Source organism: Melopsittacus undulatus, chromosome 6 (assembly GCF_012275295.1).
Source record: "Melopsittacus undulatus isolate bMelUnd1 chromosome 6, bMelUnd1.mat.Z, whole genome shotgun sequence".
NCBI lineage: Eukaryota > Metazoa > Chordata > Aves > Psittaciformes > Psittaculidae > Melopsittacus > Melopsittacus undulatus.
In genome coordinates this window covers 24145160-24160034 of record NC_047532.1, presented here as the reverse complement: position 1 = coordinate 24160034, position 14875 = coordinate 24145160, and the positions used below count along the sequence as shown (strand labels likewise).

Here is a 14875-nt window from a genome sequence, read left to right as displayed (position 1 = left end):
ACTCAGGGAAGGACTTTGAAATGCAAAAACTTAAGTAATCAAGAAGGCTGTAGAAAACCTTCTAATTATGGATTAGGTATGAGTTTGGAAGGTTTTTTTTCTCGTTTGTTTGGTTTTTATGTTAAAATAATGTATGTATTTACTTTTGTGCCTTCACTGAAGAGGCATTCTTGTCCACTATCTGCAGTGACACTTACAGTCATCACTGTTTTAAAATTAACATGTGATAACCAAGATTAACTCAAAAAGCCAGGCAAATGGACTTTCACTAGATGACTGGGGAATGCAGTGAAGCTCTTTAGAGTTCTCATCAGTGGCTGTGCTCTGATTCCAGCCACAGTACAATGTGCTGTATAATGTTGTCATGACAGGTTTGCAGTAGAGTGGTGGCAGTACTGTGAGATAAATAATAGTTCGCATGCTAACATGGCTCTCAGACAAAGGGTTGAATACTGGAAGTGTTTAAAATCTTAATTTTTTTTAATTTTGAAAACCCATCTATTTTAGAGATTCAAAATATTTCCTAAATATGATTTCTCCATAGTACGTGTAGTAATACGAGAAATGGGATTTGTGAAAACACGTGATGAAGATGAAACAGCTAATCTTATATGGAGTGATTCTGCTGTGCAACAGGAAAAGATTGCTGAGCTTCAGAACTATCAGGTAGAGTGGTAGTTAGGATTTCTGACATGTTTCATGAAACCACTTCATTCTGAAACATTCAGATATCTGTCACTTTTGGTCAGTTACATTTGTATGGACAGGAAAAAAACACCATGCCACAAAATACCACCCAGCAGTAAGGCTATACCATCACGTATTTTAAAATCCTATTTTCTTTTCCAGAGTTATCTGTTCATACCACTTGGAATCTGGTGTTTAAATATTTGAGGTTGTTCTTTCGTGCTTTTGTCTTCCAGTTGGGTGTTGTGAATGATCAGAGTTTAAAAGAAGATGCAAAACATCATTTATAAGTTGCTCATAAACTTTTAAGCAGTATGTTAACAAGCAGAGCTCTCTCCACTGTTTCTGTGAATAAATAATTCCTTTATTTACCATTACTTTGTGAGAGCATTCTTTCTTTTAGGTAGCTTTGTGAGTAAGGGTATGATAGTCTCCTTTCATGTCTGAAATTAAATCAACGTGCACTTGTGTTGGTGGAAGAGAACATGACTTACAGCATCTTTTCTATTGCTAAGAATATGTAGCAAAATGTACGATATTATTGTAAACAGTTTATGTGGAACACTATGTTTGCTTGAGTGTGCAGTTGAGTGTTTTAAATGATTGTATTAGGTATGGCAGAAAAACTAAAAAGTGCCAACAAACTTTCTTTTCTTCTCCTTCCTCAGAGAATAAACCATTTTCCAGGAATGGGAGAGATCTGCAGAAAGGATTTTCTGGCAAGAAACATGACTAAGTAATCTTTCTTTTAATATTAAGTTTTTCAGCCATAGTAATGCAGTACAGTTAAGGTTTGTTTATTTTTACTAAGAGGCTATGAGAGGACTGACAACAACTTTCCAAGTTCCTTGATAACTTTGGCTTTGGTCCTGGATCTATAGGATTGGAGTGAGCTACTGTATCTCTCCAGTTGACTTCAGTGGAAAATTATGTGGGTTCAGTTCTCTGTCTACACATTACAGAATGTAGGAGAGCCTTAAGTTATTGGACAATACATTTTATACATAATACACCTGGGCGTATATTCTGCAATGGTAGAACAGAAAAAATAACTAGTATGTGGATGGGTATTATTTTATTAAAATAATTAATTACTATTAATTAATATATTACAAATACCCAACCCTGAAGCATATTACTGTTTATATAAGGAATAAGTCAGAGAGCTTCATTTATCTGATTATAACTTCTCCTCATTCTAGTGGAATAACTGGTAGCTGAGAATCTGTGAGTAAGACCTGTAAGAAAACAATACTAAATAATGATTCAATGGCCTGGTAATAAGGAAAAGTTAGAGAAAAGTGTGTGTGAATATTTGGTTCTTGTAATCTAAATTAGTTTAAAGAGGAATTATTAATAGAGTTAATTGTTTGGCTCCAGACATTACCTACACTCCATTTCCTGTTACCAGAACAGAATTTATTTTCATATTTTAATGTAACTAATGTCATATCTCTACCCTCTCCTCCCTCCTTTTCTGTTTTGTGACTATGACACATGTATAATATATGCAACTATTATGAGGCAAATATTATGTGCATTGCTGTGGTGTCTACATGTCCTACATGTGGGCCAGAACTCCCTTGTGTCAATACACACTACACAAGCACTTTTCACACCCTCTTCCAGACTTAAAATAAAAACACAGAGGTAAAAACATAGAGGCAAACAGTGATTTGGAGGGGTCTTGGAAACAATGGAGCATTGGTCAGTTTGGTGGGCAGTGGCATCCCTCTGTATTGTTGCGGTTCTGTGATTTAAAAAAAAATATGCAAAATGGACAAAAGGCTCTTGTTACCATGCACACATTATTTTCAAATACTGTCTGCTTATACCTCTTTCATCCTACTGTATTCTGAGTTTTAAACATGGTTTAAAGGCTAGTCATGTCAAAATCGCACATATAGATAAAATGGGAATAATTTCTCTGACACGATAACTCTGGGTCAAAAATGTCTATATTGTGACTTCTCTTAATATCAGTAGATAATAGTGGTACCCCCAGTTTAAAGGGTGTTCATGTGGAGATTGCACATATTATAGATAAAATGGGAATAATTTCTCTGATACAATGACTGGTCAGACATCTATGTTGTGACTTCACATAGTATCAGTAGATATAGCAGGGTTTTAATCAGTCTAGTTTTTGTAGTTCTAGCCTCACAATTTAATGCTTAGTATTCATAATTTATAAAAATCAAAATCATATGCCTTGACTGCTTGTGAAATCACAAGTCATTTGGGATACATGGTGAAGCAGGCTCTTGTCTGTAGAGTGGAGGATTTTGTTCCACACAGCCGCTGTTCTGTCTTAAAATTCATTTGAACAAGATTGTGCAGAAACACTAATTCTGTTTCCTTACTTTTCTGCTGCATGCAGTGTTTTCTGTTGCTGCTGCTGGATAGCTCTGGGTTTTGTGCCATTGAGAGTTCATGAAACAACTGGTGTGAATTGGTGGAGAGTAGACTCCTTTTTGTTCTACTTCTGTTGTTACACTGATCTTATCATTCATTTTGTGCAAGCTATTGGGAATGGAGTGAAAGAACAAATCTACTGGACTCTTGAGAGGCAAATGCTATTCAGGAGGAATTGCAGGAATTCCTCTTACAGCCAATATCCAGGCGCTCTGGATCACAGAACAATAGGGTTTTCACATGCACAAGGGTAGAAGAAAGCAATGTAATATATAGTGTAATGTGAAAAAAGGTGACCCAGCACAGAAAGTGTAGCGACAAAGAGTAATGGAAAAGGTAGAAGCAGGAATGTAATTGAGAACAAAAGGGGCATGAGCATCATTTTCAAGGGGAATAATCAGAACAGAGGTGCCATTGTAGGGCCAACTAGATCTTAATTTCTGTAGATGGTCTCTTACTTTCTGTAAATGGTCACTTAGATAAGATCTTCTCATGTGAATAAGTTTGGTTACAGAATAACACAGTAAGTGGGGGAGATGGTGTACAGGATGAAGGGGAAAGAGAATAGACCCATGTATGAGATGGTCTTTTTTGCAGCACCTTTGTTGTTTATGTTTAAAAGATTTGTGAACTGATCGTGAACGAAGAATTGCTCTCATCCATACCTACCTACTAACCTGCTTTTGGACTTCAAAAGTCAGTCTAGGCAGCAGAACCAGTACTATTAGACTGAGAAATCATGTCTTTTATAACCTACGTTTTGTTCAACAACTTTGATTCTTTTGCACAGAAAGCATTCTGAGAAACAAGAGCACAGTCTGATCATATCTGTGAGCTAAAATAGCACTCAGAAGAACAATCATTTGTTGTTTAATTCTCATACCTCCTAGTAAGGACTGCAAAGGCTAAAGGATAGAGCAACAGAGTGAAAAAGTGGTTACCCACAGTAGTGGATAGCAGATGTACTGGAAAATAGGGCTATTGTAGTGGAATAGGTCTTGATTCCACAAGCTACTTGATGATGTTACTAAGCCATTTCTGAATAGGGCCAAGCAGGGAAAGAACAGAGCTGAATTCTTTTGTGGAAAGTTTTAGTGCGCACCAGAACTTATAAACAATGGTTAAGTCTTAACGCTGTAGTTTATCTAGTATGTATCTGTCATGGTTTAGATAGAAGAAGGCTTATAGAATTCATGTACTTGCAGTCACAAAAGAATGTTTCTAGGATACCTTGAAGGTATATTGATTGAATAGGGAGTATCTATATTGAAACCTGCAAATAAGTTAAATGACAAGTGTAACTCTTCAGGATGCATATGATAAGTTGAAGAGGAATGGAAACTGACACAGTTTATTTTTGCCTAAATAGGATAATTTCTGACTAGATAAACGATTCAGTTAGCAAGGTAATAATATTTGTAAATATACAGAAGATGGAGAGTAGTTTAAAAATATGCATGAGTCATGAATTAACTATTTCTGTTTTTTAAAACTATCTCTGAATACTTGGTGCCTTTCATCAAACCAGATTTGTAAAAATAAGTTACAATGAAGCTGCAGAAGCACTGAACCTCCTGCAGTACTTCAAGACTACCATAGCAATTGTGGTTTCTGCAGAGTGTTTGTTGTGTAGTTGGCTAAACAATTTGGTGACAGTGTAACTATTATACCAGTAAGGCTTGGCTACAGTCCTGGCCTTGCAGATGTGGTTGGCATCTCTGGTTTTTCCATTAGTATTTGAGCCACTTAAAGAAAAAGTGACTTATGCTGCATCAAGAATATTATGTGGGCTCAAAGTAGAAACAAAAAATTGAAGTGATACTGTCTCTTTTAAATGTAACTTATTCTGATACTGTAATTAATTAAAAAGTATTAAAATTCATCATAATGCCATTAAAAGAAAAAAAAATGTCAAAGTTGAGGAACTTCCTATCTCAGTTAATTTATTTTAGAATATCCAGTCACTTTCTGTTGGTCTGTGGATATTTGTATTTTCAGATGTGTCCACCCTATGTTACAAAGTAGTTTTGAGTTACATGAACTAATTCCATGTGAGGTTATGCATGAAGTTTCATGTAATCCAAGTACCTAAAACAAGCTAGCTGCACCAGTATTTAGCTCAGCAGAAACTAAACTTATTCTGCTGCAAACTGTCTGCATAGCATGACCAAGTCCACATTGCTCCTATAACTTGGCTGTTAACCAGTGTTAAAGCTACTTTATTTAAAGCTAGTGCATATGTATCTAGCACATACTGCCAGTCTGGTGTGGATATATCCATGGAATCATAGTTTGAAAAGACCTTCAAGATCATATGTTTCCTATCTGCCAGATACACAGCTTTGCGTGGTGGAAACTTCTGCTGAGTTTTTTACCATTTTTCCTCTTCCGCTGTCTTTCCTGCACAGACAACATAGCCATAAAATGAGATGTGCTCTCTACCTCAGCTACCACAACTGTTAAAGCAGGGAGATCAGGACCTTGCTGCCCCCTTTAATCAGATTCAGTTTCAGAAATTGTTTCATGTGATGTTTTAACCTTATTCTTATCTTAGCTCTTCTTCCCTCCCCCCAACCCCGTGCCTTGCTTTGCATTTCTTTGCTTTGACTAAATAAGGTACTGAGGGAATATTAATATGCTAATACCAAACAAACATTCAAGCTTTTGCATTCTGCCCTATAGTAGAGGTATATGAGCAGTTGTTTGGCCTGTGTCAAAGTGTATTTACTACAATTCCTTGCTTTTCAAATTCCTTCTAAAGACTAGAAAGAAACAAAATCTTCCTAAATTGCTTCTATTTTAATTTTAAATTTGGTCCTTGTTATTAATATTTTTTGCACCCATTAAGAAATGTCAAGTATCCCAGGTGCTCTTTTTAGCGTGTTGATCCTTATACATCCCCAAACACATAAACATAAAATATGAAAATTAAAATGCTTGCCAAATATCCCTGTCCCTTCAAGGGAAATAAAAGGTGGGGGGGGGGGGGGGGGAGAGGAATCCGGTAATCTGTTAGGTAGGGAAAGGTCTATAATCACATGGTCTATTGTAAGTTTGATACTTTTAAGAATAGGACTAGCATCATCTGAGTAACTGAACAGAAACTACAGCAGGAGTGAGATAGATGCCAAGAACTGAGATAGATGCCAGCAACATGATAAGCAAGTTAGATATGATAATAAGCCAAAAAGCACAAGATAGTCTGCTTTTTTTTGGTATGCATATGAATATGCTATAGAGCTCTAACTATTCTTAAACAGGTGCAGAAGTTTGCTTTAGTATTACAGTACTTTCCTAACAAAGTTTCCTTGTCAAATTATTCTAAATGCTTTTTAATCCTGAGGATTGAAACATCAAAGTTGTTGAAAGATTTTAACTCGATGACTTTTTTTTGCAGAATGATCAAGAGTCAGCCTCAGGAGTATAGTTTTATTCCTCGAACATGGATCTTCCCTGCAGAATACACACAGTTTCAGAACTACGTAAAAGAACTGAAGAAGAAACGTAGACAGAAAACTTTCATAGTCAAACCAGCTAATGGTGCAATGGGGCATGGGTAAGTTGCCTGCTAACTTCAATCTTCTTACCCATTAAAGGTGGAATCCAATGCCGTTTACATTAACAGAAGCTGTGTATCAGTAAGAAGATTTTATTTCAAGTTTTATGAGAGCTCATGTATTGGACATAGGCTTAACAAACAGAAACAGCTAAAATATAAATCTAAGTCAAAGTGGTTTTAATGCTGTTTGGAATATAGCATAATTAGAGAATGCATTTTTTTTATGAAGCTCAGATAATTCTTAAAAGCAGTATTTTTTTATTGCAGATTTATCTGTTGTGCTTAAACTTACAGGGTGAGATTGTATTTGGCATAAATGGCAGCACAAACATATTTAAGAGTGGCAGCCATAGCTGTAGGTGAAACAGAGGAGATGCTTTTGGGAATGTGGCTGGAGGTGCACTCATGGAAGGTGGTGATGCCAGTGCCAGAGGAGGGATACCCCTGAAGAGGCTGCGACCTGGAGTTGAGTTGAGACAGTTTTGTCTGTGACAGGGCTGCACATTAAAAAAAATGAGATAAATATTACAAATTCATTTTCAACTCTATTCCTGGGTTTAGATATTGCAATTTGAGCTTTTATGGCTTTTAATATAATTTTATTTATACAAATTTATATTAATTATATGTTAAAGCTCTTACATATATCAGAATTACTGTAAAAGTAAAGCCCCCCAAGCTTTTCCATTTCCTGATTTTTCAATCCTCTTGATAAGGGTAAAGATAAGCTGAAGGGATAGGTAGCAACATAATTCAGAGAAATGCCTGGAAAATGCTTCAGTATATTAGGAATATTCAGCATCAGAACACTGAAATGTATCATAAATAATAGAGGATAAGATTAAGGCAACAAAGCTATGGGAATTTGGGGTTAATATTTGTGCCTGAAAAATATTAGCTATTTCAGTTCATTAAAAGTCTGTGTAGTTAGGGACTACCAGTTTATAGTGTGTATATAAACAATTTTTCATTCTGATGTGAGGATACTGGAATACAGAAATATTGAGCTTAATCTATGCCATCCACACTCGTATTTGGTATCCTGCTTTGCAAACATCATCACTAGGTCAGGCTAGCACTGAAAGTTCTTTGCAACCTGTACCTCAGGCAGAATCTGTGACAAAGACTAGCAGCCTATTTTTAGAGCTGCATGGGGAATAATTGCAGAAGTTGGACACTGGTCATTCTGCCAAACAATTTGTAAGTGCAAAGGGAACCTATTATTACAAATTGTTGAATCAAAGAAAGCAGAAATTAATGTTGAAATGGCTCATTGCCTTTTTTCATCCAGTGAAGACAATGAAAGACAGGAAACCAAAAACCAGGTAAAGGAAGAACTTTTTCTCTACCCTACAAGCCTCTATGTCTTTTTGCAGGTAGACTTTAGTCTGACTACCTGGGTGGGTGCCCATGAGAATCTGTTTTGAAGACTAATGTTAAAGTTTCATATTTTTAAAATAGCTTTTGTTTTTACCAGGATCTCTTTAATAAGAAATGCAGAAAAGCTACAAGCTCAGGATCACTTGATTGTTCAGGAATATCTTGACAAGCCATTTCTTATGGAAGGCTACAAGTTTGATTTACGTGTGTATATTCTTGTCACCTCCTGTGATCCATTAAAAGTATTTTTATATCATGATGGACTAGTGAGAATGGGCACAGAAAAGTATCATCCCCCCAGTGACTCAAATTTGGTAAGTTGGAGTTCATTCCAATTCATTACTTGTGCATGTAGAAGTTTCTTTACCTGTGTAGTGTTTGGAGGAGGTAAAATAAAATAATGGGTACATTGTGTTTATATTTATATGAGACTCAGTTCATGGTGGGGTATGGGGATAAGGTTTATCTCCTGTTAGATCATTGTTTAACATTCCTGAAGTCTGGAGCTTCTGCTGAGGATCCTGCAATATTTTAGCCATTGTGTTAGGAACATATGCAATAAGCTGAGGAACAGTGATACAAAAGACCACTGCATGAAAGTAGTCACTGCAATCCCTGAATGTGAGGGAATATATTTTTGGTACTGTCAGTGACCACTTCAGCAGGGAAAGGAGTATGTGCTCAACAACTTTAGGTTGCCTGTAAACTTGCAGAAAGAAATGGTAAGGGACATGCTAAAGTTTTTTAACACTTTAATCCTCTTCTTCAATGTATAGCATCTCCCCTCCTGCTGAGAGGTGTAACTCCTCTCTTCTGGTACAGCCAGACACTCAGGTGTCTCTTAAGAAAGAAAGAAACCTGAAGCACTGGGGGGCATCGGTAGATTTGGGTTTTATACCTCGCTCTGTACTTGGTGCTACTGTATCATTCTTTTTCAATGCCATATACTTTAGAGCTGCTTCAGTGTAATTATGCAGTAGACAACATGAGAGCCTTCTCCCTGCTTGTCACTTAGCATTGTGACTGTCTCTTAGAGCACCTCTGAAGAATGCAGGTATAATTTGGATCCTGGTACAAGTGGTCTATTTGGAAGGGTTCCAATATTATATTTGGAAAAATTTGCTTTTAATATTATTATTACTGATCTCAGCATTAGCAGCACTGAAATCTGCTCTGAGCAGATGAACAGAACAGGCAGTTATTTCTGTGTTCTCACAACTGTTCATGGTGCAATTTGTCTATTGTATGGAATAACCTGGCTTCATCACTAATGACATTGTTCTTCGGATGACATTTGTTCCACAGTGACATTGTACCAGATAACTTCAGATTAAAGATTAGTTCAGATGTTGAACAAAACACTTTCATGTTTTGTAGTCTGAAAAGTAATTGTTTTGTCTGAAATGATTTGAATTTCATGGAAAAAAGACAGTTATAACAACTCAAAACGAGTAGTTTTCAGAATGTTTCTCAAAGCAGTAATTGGAAGCCATGGGAGAAATTAATTACTTATAGTGCTAATACAATATATTGTTTATTAAACTGCAATTAAATTGATTGGTTTTGTTAATGTCATTAAGGTGTTTTAAACATGAGTAAGTGCAGTGACAGCAGAAGGCTTGTGTTATCTGTTAGCTGTCTTATCAAAAAAGAATTTGAACAGAAGTCTTATGGTCAGCTTAGAATATCAACTACACTCAAGTAAGGGATGACAGGTGACAGAGAACTCACTGTGATGAGGACAGTCATCACGGTAGTGTGAGTGGAAGGCTGAATTGATCTGTACAGTAATCTGTATTGTAGGATAATGTAAGCATATAAATATATATATACATCATTATTCATAAATTTGCTGTGGAAAGGTAGTTATTGTTTTTCCATGCAACTGATAGCATGAATCTGTTGTTGGTGACATTTTGCTTCATACAGGAACTATAGCACTCACTTATGTAATGTATATTTTGAAATTTACCTCCCTCTGATGTATGGCCATCAGCCACTCAAAAATGAGCAATTTTGGCAGATATCAACATGGCAGATGAATTTATATGTAAAAGATTTTTTAAAGTACCACTATCATGAGAACGTTTCTCATAAATAAGCTACAATGAAAAGTGAAATGTGGGATTGTCTATGAAACAGATGCCAGGCTGCTTTTAGCACTTTTAAAGTAGTACTTAAAAATACCATCTTTATTGTTTGCTTCTTGGGGAATGTAATAATTCTGTAAGTTATGATAATCTCTTTTTTTGGGGTAGTTGTTTACATACAGACCTGTAAAAATAGCAGATATATTATATATACCTAACCAGATGTTGACTAGATGTTGACTAGATCAGTTGACTACAACTGGCTTAAATATGAGAACAGATTTTGTTATAAGGCTAGAATATTCAGTGGGTGAATTCTCAAAGAATCAGAAACACTAATTCTGCACATAGTGTATTTGCAAATATGAACTATGTCATTATTGCTTTAATGTATTTTTCTTTTCATTATTTTGAAAATTGACCATTCTAAAGTTGTGTTTAAGTGTTTGGGGTTTGAGGTTTTTTTTTTTTAAATGTCTTTTCTCCTTTTTTCAGAGTCAATTGTATATGCATCTGACTAACTACTCTGTCAATAAACATAATGAACACTTTGAACGGGATGAAACAGAAGACAAAGGAAGCAAACGCTCCATAAAATGGTTTACTGAGTTTCTACAAACAAATAATCTTGATGTCTCCAAGTTCTGGGATGATATTTCAGTAATATGCCTTTTCTTTATTGTGTGTATTCTTAGAAAATGAATTGCTTCTGGAATCCAGAATGATTTTTGAAAGTTACTCCAAATTCTCAGCAATGCATACCACAAAAGAATTGTAATGCTTAAATGATGATTATCTTTTTTTAAAAGACTAAATTCAGAGAGTGATTATAAATTCAGTGTTGAACTTTTTCTGAGGGACAAAATCACTTTCAAACAATTATTCACATAAGTAATATAAATCAAAAGAATGATCCCATTTAAATTCTTGGAAGCTTCTCTAAAGTATGAAGTGAATTTTATGTGTGAATATTTACAGAACTGTAGTCAGCGTTGCATTGATCTGTGGACTTGAACCTGCACCACTGAAGTCAGTGGTTATGTTTACAGGTGTCCTTAGATGAGTAACAGGTCTGAGATTGTTAGAGTCTAGGCACTATCTGTATGTATGATTCTGAGAATATTTATTGAAAATTATATTGCAAAATGAAATGGGTAAAGATTGGGTATACTATACTATACTATACTTTGTTCCCAATATGCTTTTAGAATTTAAGTTATTACATATCTAAAAGTATGTATGTACTATTAAAACTATAACAAGATACTCTAGGGCTAAATAAAAAATGTATCTGGTACTCCAGAGGAATAGTTTATTATAAACCATTTATTTGGTATTTTAAGTATTTTTTTAGTAGATATTTTAATGAAATTTTAAAGTATGAAACACTTCAATTCAATATATACTGGTGTCTTTTCTCTCCTGATGAATTTTTCTGAAAAAAATCCCTACAGGAGTTAGTAGTGAAGACTCTCATAGTTGCAGAGCCACATGTTCTTCATGCTTATCGCATGTGCAGGCCAGGGCAAGCACCAGGAAGTGACAGCGTCTGCTTTGAAGTCCTGGGATTTGATATTCTGCTGGACAGAAAACTAAAGCCATGGCTCCTAGAGGTAAACCTCTTTAAACAAATGTAAAGTAAATTTTTAAGAGTAAAGTTAATGAAACCCCCAACTGCATCCATGTTTGTGTAAGACAACTTCCAAAGAAAATCTGTGCATTGCAGGAGATACTGTTGTTGAGTACATAGATGATGCTTTTTCTGCAGCATCAATATGGAAGCATTGCCTTGCAGTGATTTTTGGAGACTCAGGTAAATGTAATTGTTTTCCTGAAGAAATATGGCATTGCAGATGTTCATGAAGGTTTAATGAGAAATGGGATGTTAATCCAGTTGTTATTGTAGCTAAAGGACCTTGTTTCTAGCAATCAGGTGCTACACAGATTTCCTTCATGAGTATGGCTTTGCAGTATGGCTCTGGGAACTATTGTGACTGTATGGTCTTAATTTTCTTTCTTTTTTTTGGGGGGATATATGTACTTTTCCTTTCCTGTGGCTTTTAAAAGCACCCACGTAAATTATAAACAGAGGAAACTAATTCCGTATACATGAAATGCTGTTAAACAATTGTCATGAACGTACTGGCAGAAATGTTTCTTCTCTAATATGTTAGTGGCACAGTTAAGCTTAAATGGTGCTCACATACATTTTCAACCAGGAATGTTTGTGGTTTGTCCATTGCGTCTTTTTAATTACAGTATTAATAACATAGAGATGAACTTTTTTCAGATTGTCTTATATCATGATGCTAACTGGTTGGGAGGTTGTACAGCTGGAGGAAAAATGCAAAATGTATTAAAAATCTGTTTATTGACCATAAATTGTGAATATTACTGGGCTACTGATGAGCAAAATATACACAATTAACTTACTGAATTATAACCTTCTTCTCAGGCCATTAATGCTCTCAACAATTGCTTTGTCGTGCTTCTTTCAGTGGTTCAGTATAATTCTAATTAGAAAGATAAAGTTCCTTCACCATTGCCATGCATAGGCATATTTGGTGGCTTTGACGTGGTAGCCAAAAGCAGCACATGACATGATCTTAGTCTTCATTACACTGACATCTTCTGTTTCTGTCAAGCGAAGCCACTACCCCTTTTATTTAGCTCTACACTTCCCAGAGTATCATCTATAGCTTGCCTGAAGCTTGCATATAAGTGCATGTAGTTGTTTAAGTACAGACTGAAATTAGTCTGTGAATGCATTTCATCCAGTCTTGTAGCAAATGGTGGCAGACCTCTTCTATGAAAGATGGTGAGTCAACCTGTGTAGTGAATTTGTTCCAAAGGATAGCCCTCTATCTGCTTGGATGTTTACAAGCAGCATGGAGATTTTAGGAGGTTTGACTCACCATTTATGATAATGGGTCTCAGAAGAGAATCATACTGTCCCAGACTCTTTGTTTAACAGGGAGGGATCCCATAAAGTGGTAAATGCTCCTCTGGTATCTTGAGTTGCTGTAGAATGCTTCAGGACTTAAAGCTGTGTACCTGGTTATTATTTTTTAAATGCAAAAGTCTGATTCTTTCCTTTTCTGCTTTTGGTGATCCAGCTTATTTTGCTAGACATTGAATTAAACAGAAACTTCAAACTTTGAAACTTAGTAATTCAGTTTCTATGCTCATCCACTCTTTTTTACTGTGCTTGTATGTGTGTTTTGCAGTACTCTGGCAGCAAACATACAGTGTATATATGTATGCACACTGTATGTATACTATATGTAATCTAGTAAAGATCAAACATACAGTGTGTATATATACACACATGTACTCTGTGTACACATGTATATGTATATCTGTCTATAATAGTGGTGAGGTTTTTTTGCTTGTTTGTTTTTCTTAATCCTCTTCTGGCTTCTTCCCCAGCTTTCCACACTTATCTCTTTCCACCATTTCCCTCTTGCCAAAACCCCTTAGGAGAGTGAATCATTCTTTCTAATAGTGGCAACAAGTACTAATGACAAGGTCCTGAGTATTCCCGGTGTTACGGGAAAATTGCCAAAATAGGATTAGGACAGTAAATCCAGTTTCATTTTTCCATACCTCATGCAGCTTTTCTTTTATAAAGTTACATTAATAAACTGTTATGAGAAATGCAACATTTATAACGACTGCTTTCCTGAGGTGACTTTTGTTTATTTTGCCTTGATGCAGTGTAGATCTCCTGTTCCTTGAGCTACTGAACTTCCGGAACCTTCTACAGAAGTGAGGGCTGTGGGAAATGCGTGATTGCCATCTTGTGGCACCAAATGTTTCTGGCAACCATCTATGCAGTCCCAGCAGCCTCCATCCTTTCCGAGTAACAGCAATTACTTAGATCTCCTTTTGGTTCCCAGAAAATCCAGGTTTACTCTTTCTGACCAAAATACACAAGTTAGGTTATTTTATGTAAATAAGAAAATCATACAGTTGAAGTTATTGGATGGACTTCAGCCTTGTTCAACCTCATTTTATACAGCTGTGATCACTGGAGGAAAAGGTCATCTTTTTATAACTGCTTCAAGTGCTGGGTACCCAAGTTCTCTTGTGATTTATGTGGGTGAGAGAAACTCACCCTATATACAGATCCATAAACTTATTATTTAGTGTAAATGAAATAGGAAAATCCATTTAAAACTTCATCAGTCCACTTAAAATTACTTTGGACATCTTAGGCCAATGTATCCAGTTATTGCTAATTCCTATTAATAAAGTAGTTAAAACTCACATACACAAGCTTTCTGGTATCTACTCCATTCTCATGTATAACGTTTACCTTGCCTGTGCCTTGGAGATCCAAAGGCCAACAAGGGCAGGAGAGGTCCACTTCTGAAAAAAATTATGGGTAGGTGATTATAGCAAGTCTTCAGTGTCTTGTGTTCTTCCTGGTGAAGGTTTCTTCCTTTTTGCCCTTAGCTTTACTTAGGGTTATTTTTATTCATTTGCTGCCACTGTACACTTACTGTTCATTCCCTGGCCAGCAATTTCATATTGCTTCAAGTTTTGCTGTAATTGGCTTGTTTTACATTTTCTCCATGCTGTTTTGTGTTCTTTGTTATCCCTAGACCCAGTGTTAGTTCACAAGGTTGCGTTTCTTTAGTGAAACTAAAGCCACTACTTGGCTGCTGTGACTGGTGTTTATCTCAGAGTCCCTGGATTTTCAAGGCCTTTGCTGTCATTATTTGCTTGTACTTATGGGGCT

The 14875-nt window shown here is 35.9% G+C and overlaps 1 protein-coding gene across 1 annotated transcript in view; it reads left to right on the top strand.

Annotated features, from left to right (window-relative positions):
• TTLL7 (tubulin tyrosine ligase like 7) overlaps nucleotides 1-14875 on the top strand; it is a 69663-nt gene that overhangs the window by 19853 nt on the left and 34935 nt on the right. Inside the window, exons 5-10 of the mRNA XM_034064091.1 lie at nucleotides 545-666; nucleotides 1356-1423; nucleotides 6500-6658; nucleotides 8139-8355; nucleotides 10627-10791; nucleotides 11586-11744. Coding sequence (XP_033919982.1) covers nucleotides 545-666; nucleotides 1356-1423; nucleotides 6500-6658; nucleotides 8139-8355; nucleotides 10627-10791; nucleotides 11586-11744 — 890 coding nt within the window. The remainder of the gene's footprint in view (nucleotides 1-544; nucleotides 667-1355; nucleotides 1424-6499; nucleotides 6659-8138; nucleotides 8356-10626; nucleotides 10792-11585; nucleotides 11745-14875) is intronic.